General features: G+C 35.5%; 5 protein-coding genes across 5 annotated transcripts; all 5 read right to left on the minus strand.

Annotated features, from left to right (window-relative positions):
* Positions 1 to 1,945: 1,945 nt before the first annotated feature.
* LOC18037117 (F-box protein At5g03970) lies at positions 1,946 to 4,627 on the minus strand. Its single transcript, XM_006425638.2, has 2 exons — positions 4,565 to 4,627; positions 1,946 to 3,245 (listed from the first exon to the last, which is right to left on the minus strand). Exons 1-2 carry the CDS (start codon positions 4,574 to 4,576, stop codon positions 2,175 to 2,177), a joined length of 1,083 nt encoding a protein of 360 aa, XP_006425701.1. The 5' UTR covers positions 4,577 to 4,627; the 3' UTR covers positions 1,946 to 2,174.
* Positions 4,628 to 6,164: 1,537 nt separating this feature from the next.
* On the minus strand, positions 6,165 to 6,737 carry LOC18037121. The gene has a single exon (XM_006425640.2). It carries the CDS (start codon positions 6,698 to 6,700, stop codon positions 6,176 to 6,178), a length of 525 nt encoding a protein of 174 aa, XP_006425703.1. The 5' UTR covers positions 6,701 to 6,737; the 3' UTR covers positions 6,165 to 6,175.
* Positions 6,738 to 7,897: 1,160 nt separating this feature from the next.
* Positions 7,898 to 11,522, minus strand: LOC112096733 (acidic leucine-rich nuclear phosphoprotein 32-related protein). Its single transcript, XM_024180263.1, has 2 exons — positions 10,005 to 11,522; positions 7,898 to 8,683 (listed from the first exon to the last, which is right to left on the minus strand). The coding sequence occupies exons 1-2, from the start codon at positions 11,112 to 11,114 to the stop codon at positions 8,408 to 8,410; spliced, it is 1,386 nt and encodes a 461-aa protein (XP_024036031.1). The 5' UTR covers positions 11,115 to 11,522; the 3' UTR covers positions 7,898 to 8,407.
* Positions 11,523 to 13,591: 2,069 nt separating this feature from the next.
* LOC18037122 (plant-specific TFIIB-related protein 1) lies at positions 13,592 to 17,878 on the minus strand. Its single transcript, XM_006425641.2, has 3 exons — positions 16,925 to 17,878; positions 15,491 to 15,649; positions 13,592 to 14,633 (listed from the first exon to the last, which is right to left on the minus strand). The coding sequence occupies exons 1-3, from the start codon at positions 17,510 to 17,512 to the stop codon at positions 13,848 to 13,850; spliced, it is 1,533 nt and encodes a 510-aa protein (XP_006425704.1). The 5' UTR covers positions 17,513 to 17,878; the 3' UTR covers positions 13,592 to 13,847.
* Positions 17,879 to 17,959: 81 nt separating this feature from the next.
* LOC18037124 lies at positions 17,960 to 21,101 on the minus strand. The gene is given in 5 exon segments (XM_024181341.1): positions 17,960 to 18,410; positions 19,439 to 19,502; positions 20,526 to 20,668; positions 20,671 to 20,743; positions 20,841 to 21,101. Coding segments are annotated over 5 exon segments (534 nt in total). The 5' UTR covers positions 21,078 to 21,101; the 3' UTR covers positions 17,960 to 18,393.
* Between the last annotated feature and the right edge of the window lie 3,678 nt (positions 21,102 to 24,779).

Below are 24,779 nucleotides of genomic sequence, written 5' to 3' on the forward strand. Positions count from 1 at the left end.
GCGATTCTAGGAAAACAGCTGTGGAGAATACTCACACGCCCTGATTCTCTTATGGCCAAAATCCTCAAAGCTCGATATTATCCACGAAAGTCTGTCTTTCAAACTTCTTTGGGCCACAACCCCAGCTATGTGTGGCGTTCTATTTTGGCTGCAAAAGATGTGGTGAGTCAAGGGAGTAGAGTGCAGGTTGGCAATGGAACAACGATCTCCATCAGCAAGACTCCTTGGCTGCCAGATCTCATGGATGGTTTTATTTCTTCTAATCTTCATGAGGAGCTTGCTGCAGAATCAGTTAGTAGTTTAATGCTGACAAACCAACGAGTATGGGATTATGATGCGATTTCGGACATTTTCAACTCAAGAGACAAAGATTTAATCCTGCAGATTCCTCTTAGTTCCTGCCAAGATGAAGATGTGTGGTATTGGTTGGCTGACTCTCGAGGTTGCTATTCGGTTCGTAGCTGTTATAAAATGTTAACTTCTACTTCCCCTGATCCCTTTGCGAGCGTATGGCGAAAGCTGTGGAAATTGAAAGTGCCAAACAAAGTTAAGAATTTCATCTGGCGAGCTGCGACCAATGTATTGCCTAATGCCACTAATTTGACATCCAAGAGGGTAGATATTCCCTCTACTTGTGCTGTATGTAATGCTCATGAGGAGACGGTTACACATGCTTTGATTGAGTGTAGTTTCGCTAAGTCTTGCTGGATCTCTTCCCCTGTGGGCTTTGTGGGCCACTGTTCTTCTTTCTTGGGGTGGTTGGATCACATCTTTACGCGTTGTGATAATGATGAGTGTAATGTTGCAGTAATGCTTTGCTGGAGAATTTGGATAAATCGCAATAACAGAGTATGGAATAACAAGTCTTGCTCAGTTCACCAGGTGCTTAATTCAGCTGGACATCTACTTTATCAGTGGCAGGCAGTAAAGAAGCAATTATATGATGTGAATGATGAGGGTCACGGGCTGGTTCATGGGGCATTGTGTTGGGAGAAGCCTAAGTTTGGATAGGTTAAGTGCAATGTGGATGCGGCTGTTTTTGCTTCTCAGGGAAGGATTGGGTTTGGTTGTGTGATCCGCAATTCGGAAGGTTGTTTTTTGGCAGCTCGGAGTGCTGGAATGACAGGAAGCTTTGGAGCACAAGAGGCAGAAGCACTTGGGATTCGAGAAGCTCTCAGCTGGATTAAAGAAATGCAGTTTCCTTGTGTTATTATAGAAATGGACTGTTTACAAGTGTTTCGAGCTTTGGCCGAGGAGGTTGCAGGTCTAAATGGGTTTGGTCTAATTATCGAAGATTGTCGGGCTCTTGTTAATTCTATAGGAGAAGTGCAATTCTCGTTTGTGCGTCGGTCTGCGAACTTTGCTGCTCACTCTGTGGCACGAGCAGCAAGTTCTTTGTCAGGTCCCCAGGAGTGGAACATCATTCCACCTCTATGGTTATTGAATAATCTGTAATCCTTTTGTTTAATGAAAATTATTCCATTTCAAAAAAAAAATAATAATAAACGCTTATTTATGAAACCACCCTTTTTTCTTGATTGAATTGAACAGAACCCAAATTTTAACAAATAACATCTGATTAATATCTATTTGATCCCATTTTTAATTAAAATTGAATTGAATTAAAAACAATTAACAATACATGCAATTCCATATCAAAATAAAACTGATCCAGGATGTAGCGCAATGGTTTTCAAACAACTTTATCTAACTAACCACCATAGTTCAAATTCTAGAAGAGGAAGAGGGTTAAAAATTGATTTAGGCTTTCCTCATCACAAAATTCTTCGCAAGTTCTCCGTGAAGGACCTATTTGAGCACAGGATATTCAATCAATAAATATGCATTACCTACTGCTAATCATAAATTGTATGACCCTCCATAGGCACAGCTTAAAAGCACAGTTCAAATCATAATCATAACCATATTGACATAAAAATAAGGACACCAATTATCCATGCACAAATATAAAACTCAAAACCATAGAATCTTTTACACTTTGTATTAGAATGAGTAAAACATATGCAATTAGTGAATCACGGAGGTATGTACCTGCATGCATAAAAGCTCTGCTAAGGACAAACCCAATGAATTCACATTCTACATGGGACCCAAAACACAAGGACCTGATTTCTCGCTCTTGACTTATCAGTCTATAAGCAGAGAGAAGGTACCTAAATATCAACAAGACTATTCACGTAAGGCACAACCCTCCTTTTACCATCGTCAGATTCATTTCCCAAGTGTTTAGTTTCTTTTGTCTTCAGGTTGTACGAATAAAGTGCTTTCCCTTTGCGTAGGATCACAGTATCATTCACAAGCAGTGATACCTCCTCAGGATAACCTTCAGCAAAAACAGATCTATCTAAAGTGAACAGATGTGATTCCCAAGCCTTGATGTTACTATACATCTGCATTGTATTAGCGTAGGCATTAGACAGCAATTGCACAGACAGATTTTGACGGAGTATACTGGCTGTACAAAACTTCCCATCCATCACACCCAAGGTCCCGTGGCCATTGTGGATCTGTGACCGCTCTGCTGACAGATCAAAAGCAAGAATTCTATTATTCCTTCCAGCCCAATAAACAATCCCATTCGTATAAACACCTGATCGTGGCAGGATTTTTAAATTGCCGAGGAAAATCTCCCCCGAAGTTTTCCAGGATTTGTCGCAGGAGGAATAAATCTCAAATTCGTATCCATCAAGTTCAGATGGAAAGGCACAAACCAGTTTGTATTCAGCTGCAAAGTTCAATATTGAGGGTTCAAAGATAAGCACGACAGCAGGATCAGAGCCATGATCATTATTGGGTTTAGGAAGCTTATGCCAATGTTTGGTAGCAGGATTGCAGATGTAGTAAGGATTGTATCCACTGTGACCCTGGCAGCAAAGTAGTCCATTGGAGGAGCTCCTAATGTCAACTGGTTCAGGCAAAAAACTCAAAGATGGATCTGGAACACCATAGGCTATTGGGTTGAGGGAAATAAATGATGGTTCGCTGGTGGATGACTGGGAAAAGAAGCCTGACAAATTACGGAAGGAATAAGACTGGTTGTGGACAAAGAATGGGGTCGCAATCAAGTACTTCCAGTCACGACAAACGCCTCTGCACCTGAGAAGTGACTTAGCAGGAAGGAATTGAAGGGCATGCTCCCTTATAATATCCTTGAGTTCCATGTAGATCTTGTTATTGCTGCTTTTCATAAACACAGTTGCATTCTTCCCCTTATCCATATTTATCTGCGACCAAACTCAAAGTTAATCAGCAAGCCTGCTACGGATATGAATAGATATTGAAAAGGGAAATATTTCCTGGTTCATCTGAACTCTTAAAAGATGGAAAATAATTCAGGATACATGTCATAGTTGTGGATTTTAGTTCTTTACTTCAATTCAAATGATTCACTATAAACTTTTAGTGAAATAACCAAACCAATGCTTCATTCTGGTATTTCCAAATTAGTGCAACTTTAACATTTTTCCCACATTTCACAAACAGTAATGTACTTGAAAGACCACAACTGCACTTGTATCAAGGTGATAACTATTTCATAGATCAATTTGAAATGAGATCTTTATCAGCATTTTTGGCCAAGTTGATAGGGTTGACAAATAGAACATTGCAATAGTGAACTTAAAGAAAGAACAGAATTACTCATAATTAACATTTACAGACAACAATACTCCAATTCAAATGAGTCGAACAACTTAAAACAAATTTTGGTTTAGAGTTGAAAAGGCGTCAACAAGTTCTCCAAACAGGCACTCCTAAGTGCCTGTCAATACTCAGTCTTCAATAATTCATAAACATATATTTCCATTTGCAAGAAACATTTTTGTACAGTATCCATCCACAATCCTTTCGTCTAATGAACATCGTGATATTTCAGTTTTATTCTTTTTTATAACTTCTGTTTTTTCTTTTCAGCTCTCTTGCCAAATCTTCTCCCTCTATCCGTTTCTTTTCAACAAAAAGAAACACAATTTTAACAATTAACTCAGTTCACATCGATCAAATAATAGCGGTAGGGCTCTGTTCCTTAGGTACAAAGCTAGCAAATTCAATCATTCATAAACAATGAGACTGTTTTTTACTCTTAGAGTCCATTGACCATTATCCATCCCAAACCCACACTGATTGAAATACTTTTACTCCACAACTGTTCTTCTTCTTTTTTTTTTTTTGTCTTCTCTTCTTTTCCTCTAGTTTCCCATTAACAAACAAAAAGCTACATAAATCTGTCACGATCAATTTAACAGAACAATAATTTTGTGTTGATAATCAAACTAACAAACCAGCTGGAGAGAGCCGAAAATGCAAATATTCAATTTAGCGCTTCTGTTTTTTAAACTTGTTTTCTTTACTTTTCCTCTATTTTTCTTAGCAACTAAACAATCCATGTAGATGAATGACCACAGATACAAAGATCAACTAAACGGGCAGTAGCAGACACTAATCACTGCGCTTAGATGAAAATAATCGCTATTAAGAAAAAGATTACCAAAGAATCAAGGATTAATCGCAATTAAAGACTGATGATTGAGTTAAAAAGTCATACCTTACTGGCCATGACAGCTATGGACTCGAGAGTTGAGCGATGGCAGAAGGCAATTTGATTCGTTTTAGGTCTTATATGCTAAAAGGGGTCTCTTACACCAAATCACCCCTATCGTTTGTCCAAAAACTCATAAAAATAAGAAGTTTCGTAATTTGATCACCTAAATCCCTATAGTTTTTAATTTTTCTCGAACAAGTCCTTTGACTTGATTGACCTTAAATTCAATATTGAGTTATTGTATCTTAATTGTATTGTGTCAAATTTAAGCAAATATAGATACAACTCATTTATTAATAATTTCAAAATATCAAAATACAGATACAATCTATTTATTAATTATGTTGATTCATTGAATATATTTAATACGAAAAAATAAAAATAAGTTTAAAGCATGAGAAATATGTCAATCAATTGTTAAAAACAATCATAAATAAGCTAACATGATATAAATACGAAATAAATAATTTTATAACATAATATAGTTTTAACATGACTACTTAATTTATCGTTCATATTAATTTTTTTTAATAATATTATCATATATTAATTGATATTCGTGTCATAAATGCGTAATCATATTAAAGTGATCGAACATTAATATGACACAATCATTTATAATATTTATTAATCGTATTAATATTTGTCAATATAATTTAAAGCGGTATTATATTCGTGTCATGAAATCATATCATGACTCATTTTGCCAGCATTAATTCAACTTCCCTTCTGTTTTTTTTTTTATTTTTTTAATCTTTTCTTTGGTGCATTTACAAACATAAATTATGCAAGCAGCAAATTTCTCTTCTTATAGTGTCTTTGGAGTGCAAAATTTATCTTTTGACACTTCTACAAACACCACCAAATAACTGGGTCGATGGTCAAACAGTCAAAGGAATTGTGTGAAAAAAATGAAATGTGAAATAATGAAATTGGGATTTTTCTGGTTTGAGTTTTATTTTAAATACAGTAAGTACTTGGGTGTATACTTTTTCGCTTGACTTGGACGCGAGCAACTAGTACGGGCCTAGACTTGGTCTAGAAAAATGTATAAATTAATTCAATTTAAAATATAATTTAATGAGTCTAGCAATGTCACCTTTAAAGTACTATATTTAGCAATTCATACAGCGTTAGATGATTGTAAGGTTAATAAAAATCAATAAAATTCTTATCATTTGATGGTGCGTAAGATATGAGGTATGATGCTTCATGGAAGAGTCAGAGTCTAATATAATATATGTCCAATATAATTCATTAATAAAGTCGATGTTTAATAATTTTAATCAACAAGCGTTGGATAAAATTATTGTAGCTTCAAAATAATAGCCGTTAAATGTTAATCAAAATACATTAGAATTATGGGTCACGACGCATCTTTAACAAAATGAAGCTACAACTAACATACCTTGAAAAACAATATGAAGTTGAATTAATTTAATAAGGAAACATCTACTCCTCCACAATATGAAAATGTGAGTAATTACCAATTACACAGGGCAAAATGCACGCATTAAATCCATTTGAAAATGGAATTGAACCATGGCCACAGAGTCACAGACAGAAGATAGGATTGTATTGTGTTGCGGCCCATGCCCCACAGCGTAGCAAATCTTAACCAAAACATTGATCACTTGGGAGAGGCCCTGGAAGTGATCCCTGCTGAAAAAACTGTAAACCGAAAACAACAAAAATGACAAGCAAAGTTAAGTAGGAAAAACCCTCAACAGCACCCAATAGACCATAAGGTCCACTAGGCAGACCAGAGCCAGTTTGAGATTTTGTATACAAAGACCAACCAACAATTCCCACAACGGCTAGGTAGCTGAGGCCCTCGAGTGCACCAATGGAGCCACCAGGCCCGGGGGGGAGACCGCAGCCAGTAGTCTTGAGTGTGTAAAGAGACCAGGCGATCACTGGGGTTGAGACCAAACCACCGGCTATTGCTGCTTTTTCTGCGAGGCCGTCACTGCTCTCTTTTGCCATGCTCAGAACCTTGAGCCTGATGAGTAGGGAGCGAGGTTTGGTTTTCCTGATCCTCCTGCATGTGGGGTTGGAGGTTTTCTGTTGTTGTGATGGTACTAGTGAAGTTACGGGACATGGTGGCGATGCTACCAAAAACATCTTCGAAGCTACCATGTCAATTTTATGGGTTATGGTGCTGGTGCGACTTCTTAGTGCGTTATCCTCCTTTTGTGACAAAATCGTAAGGCTGAATTCTTATATTCTTAAAAATTATTAATAAAGTACAACTCTCTCTCTCTCTCTCTCTACGACTGAGGACTTATTGGATGGGTGAACATATGTCATAATCTCATTGGTAGGATTACGAGGCCTTAAAAAAATCATGGCACATGTCCTGTTGCTTTATATGTAAAATAAAGAACTAAAGGCTAACAACATAAATTTTAAATTAATAAAAAAAAACCAGAAACTTATTTAATTTCTAACACATTCAAATTAGAAAGAGAAAATATTTTTATTACATAAAATTTGCATGTTGACTATTGTTACTTCTTAAATTTAGATATTAATTGATTAGATACATATGTTTTTATAGTTTTTCAATTTCATTTTCTTAACAAAAACTACAATACTCTTATTAACTTTAAAAAGTAAATTTTCATCCTCTGCTTGGAAAAACTTAAGAAGAAAAAATAATTATCTTAACTCTTAAGAGTTGGAGATGAATGGATGGCCAAAAGAAAAACAAATTATCAAATTTGAAGTAGCCCATAGAGTAGGCTAGAAAGTAATAATACTCATCCAAATGTTGGAATTTAGTCATTTACAATTGAACTTCTGAGTTCTGACCGTAGCTCACATGTCATGTGTGGACCTCTATTCATAAAATACGAAAGTGGGCTTTGGGCTCATACTCACAGGCCTGCAGCCCGTCAATCGAGTCCAACTATTACCTACTCACCTTAATGAGAATTACAACATCCCTGCTTCTACACTTGCTTCGTAACTCCCCAGCCCAACTTTCAAAAAGGCAAGTTTTTAACCCAAAAAGGCAACAAGGATAAATTCCGTGATCATGGCCGTTGATCCAATGGATTATATTTGCTTAGCTTGGTTCGATCATTGTCCCACTCCCTCCAATCAGGAGATCTAGCTTTTAAACAATTCGGGGACCAGCTAAAGCTGCAACCCGGTGCTTACTCTGTTTTCAGCCTCAAATCCGATTGCCATCTGTCCTACATTCTGCTCATGTTCATTCATAAATGGAGCAATCTGAAAGACCAATGAAAACTTGCCAATTATATAATCCATTAAAGAAAAAAAAGTGGAAAAAAAAAGAAAAAAAAGAAAGAGCGAGCCCGAACGAGTCAATTGAACAAAAGCAGCCAGTCTGCCCATTTGATTGAATATAATAGAGCCGGATGCGCTGATCGGCTGATGAAACTTTCTATCTACACATGTTTTTTTCCCTTTTTTTTTTAATAAATACAAAACCCTTCTAAAACCGCTTTCGAGGAACGAAATAAAAAACAAAGATTTTAAAAGAGTACACTTTCCCTCCATTTAGAGCCTCCCTCCCTTTTGGAACAAAACTTCTACCTTCATGGGCGGTTAATCCTACACAACTGCCATTTGAATTTAACATTGTAACGGCTATATAAAAGAGGCAAGCGGGAATTTAACACTAACAACCTTTTGAACTAACATGTGCCACCCCCAAGATACAATCTCTCTCCCCAAAGAAGCATGTATCCATAGTCACTACTACGAGACTACAAACAAATCTTTCAAAAACATGACAGTTTCTGGTGTTGTTCCCATGCTTGTTCAAGAAGACATTTTAACAAAAATATTTAACCCGTGAGATTAGATTGTAAGAGGCTAATGGTGCTTCTTTGAAGATGACTTGCTGAACTCAACAACATCATCATCTTCCTCATCATCCTCCCCATTCTCATCTTCATCAGCACTATCATCTCTCTTTCTCTTGGGGTGTAAAGAAGAAGAAGATGGTGGCAGATCCTGGACTTCATCATCATCTTCAACTTCTTCCTCATCTTCAGCATCATCTTCATTACCAGGCTCCATATCACTGCCATCATGTTCCTCAGCCTGCCCAACTGGCTGAACTAAATACCCTGTGCCGCAGTCTTCATCCTGCCAATTCCATCAAGCCTCTGAGGGTTAGTACAGAAAACAGGGTACCAGAAATTTTGATATGTAAAGAAAGCAAGGTCTGAATGCTAAAAGAATTATATAAATACTTCCAAAACACAAAATAAAAGAAAAACCCTACAAAAATAATGGTGAAAAAATGCTTAGAAATAGTATTAGACAGTCTAAAAATTAAAGCAAAATAGCCAATCAGACTATGTCCATGCACATCACTCCCAGAGAATCCTGCACACATTAGACAGTCTTAAAATTAAAGCAAAATAGCCAATCAGACTATGTCCATGCACATCACTCCCAAACAATCCTGCACCATGTAATCATCAACATGCATAGACTATTTACAATAGGCCAATCTTTTAGAGATCATCAACAAACAAATATTTCATAAAGATCCATAGATAAAACAGAAAATAAGCACCGTAGATGGCAGTGGAATCTTGCTTTACTGATGGCTTCACTACATTTTAACAACCAAAACACCAAAAAGCAAATTCACAAACATAATACAGCTGAATGAAAGGAAAATACAAAACAGCACTATAATGTCTCATGAACATAAATACTTAAGATTACCATTTAAAGGAGACATATAGGAAGACCAAAATTGAAACTGCAAATAATCTTATTCACAGAACCAAATGCCAGTCAGGGTTTTTCTTAAGCATTTTTGAGAAAACAACCAGTCTCAAGAACATGTCAATATCTAAATGATATTTCATTTAAGAGCATGGTGTAATTTGAACAATTTTCAAACTTCATTTCCTAAAATTAATTTCACAAACTAAAAAACCTTCATTTCTCATAATAAAAATATTATAAGAATAATTGAGATGATGAAAAAAAAACTCAACAATCTGAGGCAGCTCCTTTTAACACGAAGTAGATAGGACGAAAGGAGAGAACATCAATTACTCAGAAAGTATGCAAACCAGCAAAAAGATACTAACACAGAATATCCATGATGTAAAAGTGCATTTGAGATCGGTAGTACTGTTAAACCATAACAACTGCTCGAAACAACCCCCCCCCCCCAACAACAACAGAAAAAAACACCTAATATGTCTACCAGATCCAGATAATTAAAATCTCGACAAAAGTGTACAACCCAAAACAATGCACAAAAATCAGAAATAACAGCAGAAAAAGGAATTTAAGAGCAGTCAAGTCCTCTTCTTATCTGAAAACACAACAGCAAACAAACCATTAATCCAGCAACAAGAGGCACATACATAAAAGATAGGAAAATGCAAAATTCTATGATACCACAACATAAAAGATAAGAAACTGCGTTCTCATTTCTCACCTCCTCTTCAGCATCATCTTCATCCTCAACTTCAAACTCTCTATCATCCTCAACAACCTGCTCTTCCTCCCCAGTCTCACCATCATCATCCCCATCTTCCTCCCCTTGTTCATGACCATCAATCTCACCTTCTGTGCTGGTCAACCTCCCCGTACTCTCTGGCTCCCCAAACTCCCCATCTCTATCCTCATTATCAACCTCTTCTTCGTCCTCATCGTCATCATCATCGCCATCATCATCCTCGTCCTCAACCCCATCCTCCTCATCATCGCTGTCCCCACCAACCCCATGAACTTCCACCACATCCTCTTCCTCATAAACATCATCCTCATCATCATCCTCGTCATCATCTTCTACCGCATACCCATTGCTCTGATGGCCATTTATCCCCTCGGCAGCGGGTCCTGCTGCTCCAGCAGCTGTCTCCACCTCTTCTTCATCCGCATCACTCTCTTCCTCCTCGTCCACATCCACAACCCCTTCAACATTCTCACTGTGTCCATTATCCCTCCCAAAGGGTCGATCCTCACCGTCAATTTCTCCACTTCCTGGATCATCCTCATCGTCAGATTCATCATCGTCCGATTCATCATCCGACTCCGGCCTTTCATTCTCCTCTGCATCCATCTTGTCCAAGTACCTCAACGACTTTATCATTCCAAAAACCTTAGATCGATAATCTTTCACCCTTGTAACCGGACACTCGTACAGATCAAGAGACACAAGCCGAAGATGGGCCAGCGGAGCCAGATCTTCGATATACTGGATCCGATTATTAGACAAATCAAGGTCGCGAAGAGAGTCCAAGCCAGCCTGGACCAGAAACTCGAGGCCACCGGCTATACGGTTATCGGAGAGAATAAGTTTCTGAAGATTCTTAAGCTGTGGAAACTGCTCGAGCGAGGAAACTCCGATGTTGGCAATCGAAAGATGCTCAAGGTTCTCGAACCTTTCTAAAAGGTTCGGTGGAGGCAGCCGGCCTTGCACACACTTGACCGCGCCGTCTAATGTTAGGGTTCGAGCCGCGCCATGGTCCGTTTGACCGTCTAATGCTGTCTCGACGGCCCTTTCCCAGATCTCATCCATCAAATACGAAATCCGATATCTCATACACCAAATTTATTTAAATATTATCCTATTTTATCTCTTTTTTTTTTTTTGGTTCCAAAAACCGGTTCAAAGCTGAAGAACAACAGTATGAGGTGAAGAAAAAAAAAAGTTATTTCATCGTAGACATAAATAAACTTGTGAAACAACACAGTAGCCTGACACTAACCCTAACCCTAACCCTGTATTGATTGGATTGGTATTATCACTTGGAAATCGTAAAACCCTAGAAACTTCTTCAGGTGTGCACGGTGTCTGTGTAAATTTTGCTTGAAGAAAAAAAAGGCACAAATAACAAAACCGAAATTGTTTTTTCTCTTTCTATTTTTTATTGGCTAAGAGGGATAAGCCTGAGGGGCGCGGGGTGCGTGGCTAGGGTTAGGAGGAGGCGGGGCTAAGTCATGCGAGTGTGAATTATTGGAGAGATATGGATCGTTGGATTGATAACGACGCGGATTGATGACGTGGATTAAGTGGACGGTACAGATTGCAGGCGGGTGTGTTTGTTTTCGAGAAGGATCAAGGATGTAGGCGAGATGCGGGTGTGAGGAAATGGGGCCTGGGGGTCGCCAAGCTTAACACGTTACTTTTAGGTGCAAATATCGGGGCGGTTAAAGAAATGCCGCTTAGATTTGAGGAAATTACGGGAGTGCCATGTAACTATTTGAATTTGATTACCCAATCCGAAACGTCCCACTCATGAAGAATTAGGCCGGGTTTGATCTACTGTATTCTACTACATTAGTTATATTATATTAAGTTATATTTATTAAAGTTGTACTATAATATTTAGTGTATTATGGACTATATTTATATAGTAATTTTTAATATTTATATTAAATTAATAATTTAAGATTCATCTATATTATTATTTTTTTTATATGTTATTAATAATTTAAACTTTTATAATGAAAATAAATAACTTTCACTACAGTTACTGTATTTTAGTGTCATTTAAATTATATTTTAATATTATTAGAATTCTTACTGTGAGGGATATGCAATGATACAATTATTATCGGCAAAGAAATTTTTCATTTGCTGTAACTCTACTATCAAAGTTTCAGTTTCAAAATTTTTTGCTGTAAATTAACGGAAAACGGAAGCTTTTTTGTCAATAATAATTGTACCATTGCATAGCTCGAATAACAAGAATTCTAATCATACCAAATGTTAGTGCAAAATATGATGTTATGCGTTGTTGAACTAGCACCTATAGTTCATTAGTCCCAACTGGAGCATATTGGAGTTTTCAATCTTATTTAAAATTATATATTTTTATTTATTTTCTCTTAATTTAATTAAATAATTTAAAAAAAATTATGTGAACAGTACTACATTACACAGACTAGATTCCCCATATTTATTTTATGCGGCATTATTCATATTATATAAACAAAGTTGTTATGACTTAAATTACAAATCATCAAAATGAAAGACCAACAAAGTATCAAGCAAACTTCTAAATTTACAAGACCATCAAAATAATTCTTCAAGCCTCCAACACAAAGCTTGGAACCATCATTGTTGATGCTATAATAAACAGAGCATGCGTTAATGCTATAAGCTCTTCACATAACGGAGTTTTTATTTTTTCCAACTAACCTATTTTTTTCAAAAAAGAATCAACCCACAAAAATATTACGAGGGTTAAATTTCTTTTCCAATTATAAAAATAATTGTGTGAAAACAGTCTTTTCCTCCTCCAGATAATAGTAGAGTAGACATCTCTCAAATATCTGACAGGTATTATAAATATATTAGTTAATAGTCTCATATAATATTTAGTGATTTTATAAAATAAGTGAATTTGATTATTTGATTAATAATATTGCTATTGCAATGATGAAAAATCATAAATTAATAATTTTTTTAATTTTTAAAATTTATTTGGGATCGAATTTGGAGACCTTCAAAATCTCTATAATTGAACTCGATAGCTTTTTAGGGTTTAGAATCATTTTTCAAATAAATTTGATTTAATTTTCAAGGTTTTTCGGGAGTTCATACCCCGCCGGAATTAGTAGGAGGTCACAAGTATTGTTGTCATCCCTATCATTACGTAAATAATCGAATAATGAAACACAAAGAATTTAATGAAGTTAAGTAATCTTTTTTCGTTAGATGAGGGTCATCGCAAAAGATTATGAAACTTTCGCACATTTTGTCTTTTGATCATTCCTTTAGTTATCTGAACTTTTCTCATTGAGTTTTTTGAAATCTAGCGATATTATCAAATGTTTTCTAAAGTTAAAAGTTACTGAAGCCATTCGACTAAACACTTGGTAGGTTAATGGTCTCAATAATATTGAGGACTTGAGCTCAAACCTCCATTAAAACTCTTTTCCATTTCCACAAAAATATAAGAATAGAGGTAAAGATCTCCACATTATTGATTGTATGATTAGATTTTCAAACTAATCTTAATAAATTTATGGGATATACCATAAATGAACAATGATTTACAGATTGTCACAACGTACACAACAAAGATTTGCCCGAATTGCTGATTCGCATTTTATCAATCGGCAATTCAATAACAGTTCAACGGAGTGGACTTCGTGAACTCTCAGTTTTAACATGAAGCAATATGTCGTACAATGCATGCGCAACAACTGAAATACATGTACATGAACTTAAGAATCAAGATTCAAAACAAATTATACTTTTTGATGGTTGACAGCACATTACACCAGAAAGCAGGACCCATTTCTATGGATCCACTAGTTTTCTACATCACTTATCATTTTTACTTCCTGCCTGTACGCCGGAGCCTTTAAGCTCAATGTGACCAGGCTGTAACTTTGGTGGATCCACAACCTGAAAACTTGCAGTGGCCATTGAAGGCGGGGGCCGAAATGGCCAAGTGAGCGAAGTCACAGTTGAAACGGGGGTGCATGGAAACTGACTTGGTCTTAGAGTGGTAGTGGCTGGCTTTGTGTCCTCATCGAGCTTCTGGTCTAAATCTTGATGGCCTGGCTGCACCTCGTTGATGTCACCTTGAACAACAATCTGATTTTTCTCTCCAGTTGTCCTAATATTAGAAGCCGCAAAGTGAAGCCAGGGTTGGCTAAAGGGTGATGGCCGCTTCAACGTAGGAGCATGGGCACCATCAGCATCGGCATTTGGTCCATTACTTTCAGTTTCTATCACCTCATTTACCTTAATTGACTTGGTTTCTGGCTGCTTATCTTTATCCACAGATGTTACTTCACCTGAATCAACTTTGACCGTTGGTGCACGGCCTGAGGTAATGGTGGTGGTAGGAAATGCTTTCTCCGGAGGGACAGCTGGAGTATAATTAGATGGGAGCAGGTCATCCCAATTCTCCAATAGTTCCTTGTAGACTTTTCTAAGCGTGACCTCCGTCAAACCAGTCACCTTACAAATTTCTGCCTGGGTCTTGCGTTTGTCCTCTAACTGGCAGGCAAGATAGATGGCAGCTGCAGAGATGCTAATTGGATTCCTCCGAGTGCAGAAGCATTTGTTGATCACAACTTCTCCTATGTGAGTTGCCAGCACCTAGAGATTTACAAGTTAATTATGGAAAACATTAGAATACAAGGTATACTGAAGTCAGCAAGTGTAATCTTCTAAACAGATTAATAAACTTAAATCACATAAAATGTGAATGCCATCTATGCAGGTAAGCGCACGTGTTTACACATCACACATGGAGAGAGAAATGTATATTTACACTCTTTTTTTTTTAAATCCTGGGTAGAAGCCATAAACATGATTTCTGCATTTAGGAGATTAAAAAAAAAATTATATAACTCTATTTTTATAAAAGTTTCCACAAAACAACCTAGAAACATTTCACATATTTCCTTCAAGAGTTTTGAATTCACAGAGCATAGAAAAGCTCTAAACTTGTAAGAAATCAGATTTAAAATAAAGATTCTTTTGGTTGCCAATACAATGAGACAACACCCCAGGTGATAAAATTATGGCAAAAGCCTTTTGTTCGCTTCTTTCGGCTCACAATCCAGAAATTTCAAGTTATTTATTTATTTTTTATTTTTGATAACCCAGACTACTGCACCAACTCAGACCATGAGTCCTCCCCGGCCCTAAACTAGGGGATCAATTGGGCACCCCAACCCCATGAGATAACAAAGGATGGAATTTTTAAGCTCGTCAGAAGGATCAAACCTGAAACCTCGATGTAGCCAAGTACCAGATCCCAGGCCCTCAACCAACTGGGCTGGTTAAATTTTTCATGTGGAATCCCAAACAGACTGCTATTAAGCTATTCAAACACACGGCCATACCAAGGAGGACTTATTCAAGTATAACCCTACCAAATGAAGGCCTACGGGATGTTAAAATTTCCAACATATTCTGGATTATACAGCGATTTCTGAATAAGAAGGTACCTGAGCAGATTTGTTGAGTTGGAGGAGGGTGCAAAATCTCGGCATATGAACTGCTATGGAATTGCTATTAATGGGCTGACTTAGTTGTAGAGCTTCTCCCAGTATCTTGATGTACTTTCCAATCTCCTTCTGCGGTACGTTAGCCGCAATTGATATTTCCTGTTATTTTAAAGCAGATACTAAAGTTAAAAGACATTCTAAATTAGACTAAAGACAAGAAGAATACACAGCAGGTCAACATTTCCAAAGAAATGACTTCAATTAGAGTTATATTCAATGAACATCATCCCTCAGGATAAAAAAAGCAACAGCTAATAGAACAAAAGTTAATGGCTACAGAAATCAATATGCCTACTCCTCGCAGATGATATTAAATAAAATTTGTACCAATGTATCCTCAGAACTCAAGTTAAGGATAATAGAGATTCAATGACTGTTAATCCTCAACTGTCTAGCTATCAAGTAAAGTTTACTAGGTTTAACAATTGTGCATTCAAAAATTAAGCAAATTCAGCAAAAGCATAAAAACTAGAAACATGCCCCCAAAGCAACTACAGTTGTTAAACTAAAAAAAGATAAAGCAGAAGCAGGTTGGCATTCGGTTTGAATTAATTTTGGTTTCGGTTCGGTTTGGGTTCGACTTCGACCTGAGAAACCGTTCGGTTTCAAATCTCAAAACCGATCAAGTTATATTTTGATTTGGTTAAATCAAAAAAGAATAACCGACCCGATTGGGTTAAAATAAAAAATTTTAAAAAGATCCTCAATAGTCTAACCTAATTGCACAGTCACACACACAAAACACGTGCAACTGCAAAAAACTTCTCCCGCTTCTTCTGCTGCTATGGCTGCCAAATCCTTCCCTTCTTCTGTTTTTGCTGCCAAATTCTTCATCTTCTTCTGCCAAATCTTTGTCAACATTCATTCATTGATCGACTAATCTTGAATTCGTAGCTTCCAGATAAGAGACAGTAATAATTAAATGAATTCAATCTCAATCAAACCCAAACACATAATTTTCTTTGTCCTCTCACATATTCTCCTTACTATTTAATCCAATTTGGCATCCCCAAATCTAAGCCGTGGCAAGTCCCTCTACCATCAACCTTGAAGTCATCATCACTGTGAGCCGCAGTTTTAATTTTAGATAATATTTTTGTTATTGTTAATTTCTCATGTTAATTGTTAAATATTCTTAGTTGTTAATAAGTTAATCTTTGGGAAGAATAATTTTTTTTAATGGGATTTGAGAAAATAAATTTATAAGATTAGGGTTCATAAATTAAATTCATCCTGAATTTATAACCTGAATCCAACCGAATCGAAATAATTTCGGTCCGGATTACAAATTCTAACCCAATTGAACTGAATTCTCTGACCCGAACGAAAATCGAAACGCCCACCCAACTGTACAGCAAAAGGAGATGAAAGTACCTGGAGAGTTCTGGGCTCTTGAGCTTCTCTAATGGCCTGAACAAGTGCAGCAGTGGCAAGAGCTTCAACACTTCTATTCCTCAAACAAGTAGCAGAACAGCAATCTCTAAACAACTGAAAAGCATGATCACAAATGTCATAATCCAATCCCAGAATGGACGCCACGTCGATGATCTGCAAATACGCTCTCAAATTGTCCATCATGACACTGGAAGACGTGGACGTCGTAGACGAGGACAAAAGCTCGAAGGTGCGCTCGAGCTCGGCGAGCTGGCCGGAGAAAGAGTGTGAGGAGCGGAGGAAAAGAGGGCTGGGTACCAAAGACCACGCGGAAAAAGCCGTTATGAAGCCCGTGGGCTGAAACGGGTCTTCGTCGACGCCGTCGTTTTGCTGGGGTTGGGGGATGGATGGGAGATCGGAGGTGACGAGGCAGAGTGGGGTGTCTTGGGCACGGATGTGGAATAAGTGGTGATTTTGGCATTGCCGCTCAGCGATCACTCGCCCGCAGGAGCCGCACTCCGTGATTGACCGCCCTGTGCTTGTGGTGGCACAGCGCCCCTGCGCTGCTGAACAGTATGGGCACTTCATTTGACAGCCTGTGGTTGGATTGTTTGCGATGAAGAAAGTGAGGGCAAAATCATTTGTGATACACCGATACTCGTTTCTGAACTAATATTTTACGTTTTCTAATTTTTATGTCTCCTTGCTGCTAAAAAGATCGAACCAAACCAGTTAAGCAATGATAAAAATATTGACAATTTGCATTTATAAATAAATAAATAAATCATTAGAAAATTGTGGGAAAATAGAATATGGTTGGAGGATAAACATTATACACTTCCCTTTTTTCTTCACTCTTCTCCAGTTTCTTGTTCAAATGGACAGTTCATTACAGGAAGCCAGGAAAGCTTAATTTCATTATAAATGCTGAACTGGCTGGCAGCTATAAAGATAATATCCACTAAACAATTGAAAAATACAATCTCTATAAACTAGCATTACAGAGAAACCACCATGAGATATCTGCTTATGAAATAATCAACAGAAAAAACCTTGTATATATCTTACATGCTTCATGCTCGAGCATGATACCAAAATACAGCGTGGTAAAATTCTTCCTGAATTTTTAAACATGGAACCTCATATAAAGAAAGTACGGGAAAAAATCTCACTTTAGTTTACCTGTTCATAAGGTTGTTTTACTCTTCTACCCAACACAAATGACAGTAACAGCAAAAATTTGGAAGAATGCGAGCCTAATTTAAATACATAAGATGTCTCTGTTTAAAGAAACATGAAAAACTGAGTCTTGTGTATGGTTTTGTCCAAATCACAGCTGCTTTGTAGTTTTGAGCAGCATAGTAGCAGAATGAAGATTTCTAGCTTCAGATCGTCAGAATTCTTTTCATCAACCAGTCCCAGATGAGGTTAACAATGCCCTGCCTCTCTCAGCTAGCTTCAGGCTCTTACTAAATTGATGTGCACTCTGACAAAATAAATAAGAAGAACACGATCCAAATCTTGTGTTAGTTTCTGTATGCCTTGATCTAATAAATCAAGCACAAGAATACTGCAGTTCAAATGCTGGTTAGTGTTAGCTCCAACAGTTTTCACATTTCAGAATCATACTATTTACCAATGCAAAAATGATAAGCAGGAGGACATGTTTTTCTCAATTACTGAAGTACACATAACAAACTATTTTCAGCACAAAATACAATCTTCCATTTCAGAATGACTTGAAGTTTCATATAAAGGCTGGATTTTGTTATTTTAGCAAGAAGAGTGTCAAACCTATGTTCAGGATTGAAGAGATTGAATATCCCTATGATTCACCATTTGTTTACAAATGGCAGAAAAGTGAAGTGAAGCCAGCAGGCCCAGCACACACCCATTCGAAATTGAAAAATGCAAATCATTGTTCCTTACATCAATATGATAGAATGTTTGGAGCTTAAATCATTAAAAATCAAATGATTACAAACGGAGGATTATTCTAAAAGTATTTTAGAACCAAGAAAATTGCAAACATAGCTAGCAAGTATATAGCTACAAACAGGTATTCCACTTCAGGTTAATAATGATTGCAGGCAAGAAGTTTTAGGATAAATAGTAAGTTCATTGCAAAGAACCAAAAAAAATGGGGAGCCGAATCTCCAGTCTAGGAAAATATACATGGGAGCACTAAAAAATGAAAATAAGAGTTAATATCTAAACTATAACTTACCAATAAACTCTAAAGATCCCTGAAAATGTAGAGCAAGATAAACTGCATACCACTAAAACAGATCTACAAGATCCACACTTGATACTAGATGCATATCTAAACCCTCAAAAATCCACAATTCCTATCAAGCCATGCACCCAGAGGCACATTTGAACTATCATCCACACAAGAAAATCAAACCTCTTCCTTCAATTCTCATCCGATTTGAATGCAAGTCCATCCACGTTTGTATGACCCAACAAATATCCAAAACAGAAAGAAAAAGAAGAAGAAAAAGAAGCATAGACCTTCAACACAATTGGATTGAGAAGAGGACGAGAAATGACGTACAAAATCAATGGTTTCCCCATCCTGTTTCAAATATAACGCAGAGTAATCACAAATTGCTTACTCTTTACTAAAAGGAAACTCTAAAACAGTTCCAAGAAAAAATTGTAGTTCCACTCTTACTTAAAGATATGAATAAAGAATTGAACTCAAACTAGATTGCTCCTGAAGGTTTTCAACTAAAACTTTCCTCCGACTCAAAGTCATGCGAAAGGATATTCCCTTCCCCTCTGTGAAATCTCAGCTTAATGCTTTCAATTAGATCTTCATACTCCAAAGGGTAGCTGCTATACAGAATTAGATCAATTAAATATTTGCCAATATCTCACTACCCCCACATCCATATAGGCCCAACAGTGCACAGCACTGCAACATTTCACTCACTATGCTCATAAACCATCGACAAAACCTGAAAGTAACAGTAGGTTTTTTTATACAAAATGGTTGACCTAGACATCACTGTCATGATTTCTACCAGTGAACTGCCTAAGGCACCAGAAATTACCTTATTCAATAATGACACATATTCAAACAAACCAGTCACAAGGATAGGAGATGGAGGAAATATGAAACTTGACAATGTGCTGGATATAATGGCAAGAAATGAAGATGCTTCCACAAGATTTAGTAGATATCAGAAAGTGCAGGAATATTCATTGATGAGCAATAAAGTCCATGTCTTCATACAGCTATGTCTTCTAGCCTAGCAAGAACACATCAGAAGAACTACATAGGAAAAAATGATGCTAACACCTAGTTGAAAGTCAGCCAAGTACTGGATTCTGATACTAAAAACAAATGATTGAGTAAATTTATCGTACGTTTAACCATCTGGATCTATTTCAGCTTACAAAGTAGAAACACTAATTAATTAGACAATAATATGGATCAGATCTATAATCAACTTTATATATAATTACAGCCAAAGCGGATTCAGTAGCTTTCACATTCAGCATCTTACTGCATCTTTAACTGGCTGATCACTAACAAAAGAAAACAACTATGTACCACTGAACGTCAAAATCAATATCGAAAATTAATGCTGACCGTGGAATGGAAAGGAGGCGAATCAATATTAACAAGGGAGCGAACAGACATCTTAGCGATCTCAGTAATGGCAGCGTCTCTAACTTCGGCCACGTCACTGCTCAACTCCTCGTAAGCAGCCTCAAATGCCTCCTGCCAAAACTCGGTAATCTGATCCGACGGCTGTTCGTGTAGACATCCCACATGTGCTTCACCACCTTCTCCCTCTCCTCCATTTCCTATTATCACCATAAAAATAAAATAAATCAAATCATTCAGCAAAATTAGAAATATTCAATGTATTTTTTAGTTGCTTGGAGTTAGTTAGAAACTGACGAGGACGTCTAGATCGTCGTGGATTGGGCTACCGAGATCGTCTGATAGACGGTTGAGATTGCCGGCTGACCAACGGAGAGTAACGGTGCCGGTAAACATTGACCAAAATGCAAGCAGTAATATTGCCGCTAGCGCCCAAAACTTGTACCGCCCTTTCCCGAAAATACTTGAATCCGAGCTTTCCTTCTTCGTCACATTCAACGTCGTCGTCGTTGGGACACTTTCGTCATCCTTCATTTCGAATAATTAATCAGATTTTGATACAAATAAAGGGGATTTTAACTTTTTTTTTCCTTTCCCCCCCTCCCTGGTCTTTCGATTCGAGTGGTTTAAGCGATATTTTTGATCATCGGCACTTGGTGTTTCCAGTGGGAAAGGCGACGGTGAGTTAATTAATATGAATTGTGGCCCACCATACTGAATTATTTCGTTTTCCTGTGGATGTTGACCTTTATCCGGTTCCACACTACTGTTGATGATGTGCAGTGGCGAATTTATCTCATCCGTTGATTTTATGATTTTACACGAGATTGTTGAAAAGACAACCGACAGCCAACGGCACCGTTTTTGTCATTGATGGCATTGGCTTGACATTGAAGCCGCGCTAATTTATTGAGACGTGCGAAGCAGTGCATTTGTTTTATATATATGGCTGGCGATAAGTTACGTTCAGTGTAACTTACGCCTCTCACAGCAACAGTAATTGATTTTATTAGTGATATTATTATTGTAAGAGGTTCGTAAGTTACAATCAATATAATTTAGGACCTTCATATATATATATATATATATATATATATATAGAGGCACATATATATGTATGTATGTATATAGGCACGTATGCATTGAGAAAATTTTAACCAATTAAAAATTAAAGTGTTTTTTTTTCTCCCTACTTAAAAATCCGCTTGAAGTGGCATTTGATTCGGTATAGTATTTTTTTTTTATCTTTGTGGTTGGCCTCTCCCCACGTCTCTATACAAGTATGTTAGTGCACGTTCATTTTTTAACATTAAGTTGGCGAATGCTCATTTATATGAAATTAAGTGTTTAATTGCGTGGTCTTGACCGTTTGGACAATTGGCTTATGCGTGCTTATGTTTGTGTCATGTCGTATTCTCTATGTATTTCGTACTTATCGTTTCGTGCTTAATTTTTTTCTTAAGTCCAATCTTGCACACGTGCCATGTCCACTTGTGTAATACCCACACATGTTGTGTTGTGGGCCATGTCATGTCGTGCCTAAAATGAAAAAAGCACGATATACTTTTTCTTTTAATTTTTTAAGAAAGAATCCTAAGTTGGTGGCATACTTTTTCAAGCCAATATATTTTTTCGAGTTTATGTACCTTTAGTTAAATTCAATAGAAATAAAAATTCAAGACTCAAGTATATATTCAACAATAATAAACTAATAACAGTAAGAGAATGTAATATTAATTACTATATTAAACCCCATGGTATTAGAATTCTTTTTTAATACTTAGCAATAACAACAACAAAACAATAATAATATTTTTTTCTTAAGAGTTAACTTAATTGTTAACTTGAACTCATATAAAGTCATATATCATAGTCCATAATAGGATTAATACGTATTTATAAAATTATGATATTTATAATTTTATTTATAAAAATCATGATATCAATTATTCATTCAATAACTTATTAATAGAAAACAATTAAAGTTTTTTTAAATCTAAGAATTAAATGAATTTAAAAAACTTACGCTAATAAAATATATTGAAACATTTAATTTCAAGTTATTTCTAAAGTCATAAAATTTTAAATTTATTTTCATTAAAAAGTGAAACATGCTTATTGTAGGCCTTCTTACATGTTGTGATTTAGCGCAGCCCATGTGCATGTTGTGCCGTGCCATGTGCCCTACCCAAACATGCTCATGCCGTGCCACGCTGTATAGACACATGCCGTGCCATGTGCCGACCAACCCGTTGGCCATCTCTAGCTAGTACTCATACCTCAACATATGTTTAATCTTTAACAAAATGAATTCAAATTCTCAAGTGTGCATTCTCTTTAAGGGTTCCTCTATGATGCTGTAATTTTTTTACAGCATCAATAATGTTTTTAATTGTGTACCATTGGATTTAATCAATGGTACACAATATTTGTAGTAAAAAAAAAATGGTAAACGGTTAACAAACGTGTAAGGGGTAGAGAATTTTGTAAAATAACTATAACCATCCTTAGAGTTTGAAACAATTTCACTTAAATATCATATTTTATTTAAAATTATTTTTCAATCCTCATTTAAATTTGAAATGTGATAATTTTTTTTAAATAAATCTTCCAAAATATATTACCATTAAATATAAAATATAATGGTAGGTTATTTAACACAAATCAAATAAATAAGTTGCAATTGCAAAATTCATATATGATATAATAGTAATAAATAACACAACTAAGTACATATAATTAAGTAAATGTCATAGTTACATCAATAAACTCATTGTTGAGATTGCTTGTAACATAAAAGTTACTTGATCACACATGTTTTAATAAAATTTAATATCGTATATTAAAATACTCACTATTTTATATAATATTAAGGGTCATTGTATAATTGATCATGAAGTATGTATTATTTTTAACACCCAGTTAACATACTTATTCTCTGAACTTTATATTTATCTTACAATTAATATCCTTACATGATAGGAATTTTAAGTTTTATATGCCTATATATTTTCATTTTATTTTCAAATATCACTTTGTTAATTTCATAAAAGTTAAATCTAATATATATTCCTAATGAGTTTTAATTTATGAATCGTGAAATATTATTTTATTGATATCCTTTTATTGTAATTATAAAATTTTATGTTATTAAGAGTCATTACTTTGGTTATGATAATTAATAGTGACAATAAATAAAATATTGCCTCCAATAATATTTAAGTGGGAAAAAAAAGTGAGAAAATCATTTATATTTTTAGATTTTTATTGACATGGTAGGAAATTATCTCAGCCTTATAAAATTTAACTTTCACAAGCTTGTTTTCATTTTATTTTCAAATGTCACTTTGTTAATTTCATAAAAGTTAAATCTAACACAGGAATTAACTTTAGTTTATGAATCATGAAAGATTATTTTATTGTTATTCTTTGATAGTAATTATAAATTTTTTATGCTACGAAGAGTCATTACTTTTATTATGATAATTAATAGTGACAATAAATAAAATATTACATCAAATAATATTTAATGGACAAAATGAGGAAAAAAAATCATTGTATGTTTTTATATTTCCATTATAAAGATATTGTTTGGGATACTTTAACTTATAATTTTGGCACAATATTTGAGCCACTAATATCTCATAGTCTAATGGTTGATATTGAAAGTCAAAGCAACATTTCATAATGTTATATCCTCCATCATTGAATTGTATGAAATAAATAGTTTAATTTTTTTATCAAAATTTAAATCAAAATATTTCTCACTCTATAGTTATATAGACATATATATTTTTCAATAATAATTGGTGAATAAAATATTTCTCATTTGTTGTGACTCATATAGTATTATTAATAAAACACATATAAAATAGTTTATTGTAATGCTTTCTATTATCATTATTGTTTAGGTATTAATGGTTTGTAATTAAATTCATACAATACAAATTATTACAAGACTTTGTGTTAAATAACCTACTTGATATTATATTTTATACTTAATGGTAACTGATTTTGGAAGATTTATTTAAAAGAGATTATCATATTAAAAATTTAAAGGAGGGCTAAAAAGTAATTTTAAATAAAATATACTATTTAAGTGAAATTGTTTCAAACTCTAAGGGTGGTCACAATTAATTTACAAAAATTATCCACCCACTTGAACGGTTACCATTATTTTTAAATTATTTTTTTAGTACAAATATTGTATACCATTGATTAGATCTAATGGTTCAC

This window comes from Citrus clementina, unplaced genomic scaffold (genome assembly GCF_000493195.1).
Source record: "Citrus clementina cultivar Clemenules unplaced genomic scaffold, Citrus_clementina_v1.0 scaffold_7, whole genome shotgun sequence".
NCBI classification, from domain to species: domain Eukaryota; kingdom Viridiplantae; phylum Streptophyta; class Magnoliopsida; order Sapindales; family Rutaceae; genus Citrus; species Citrus x clementina.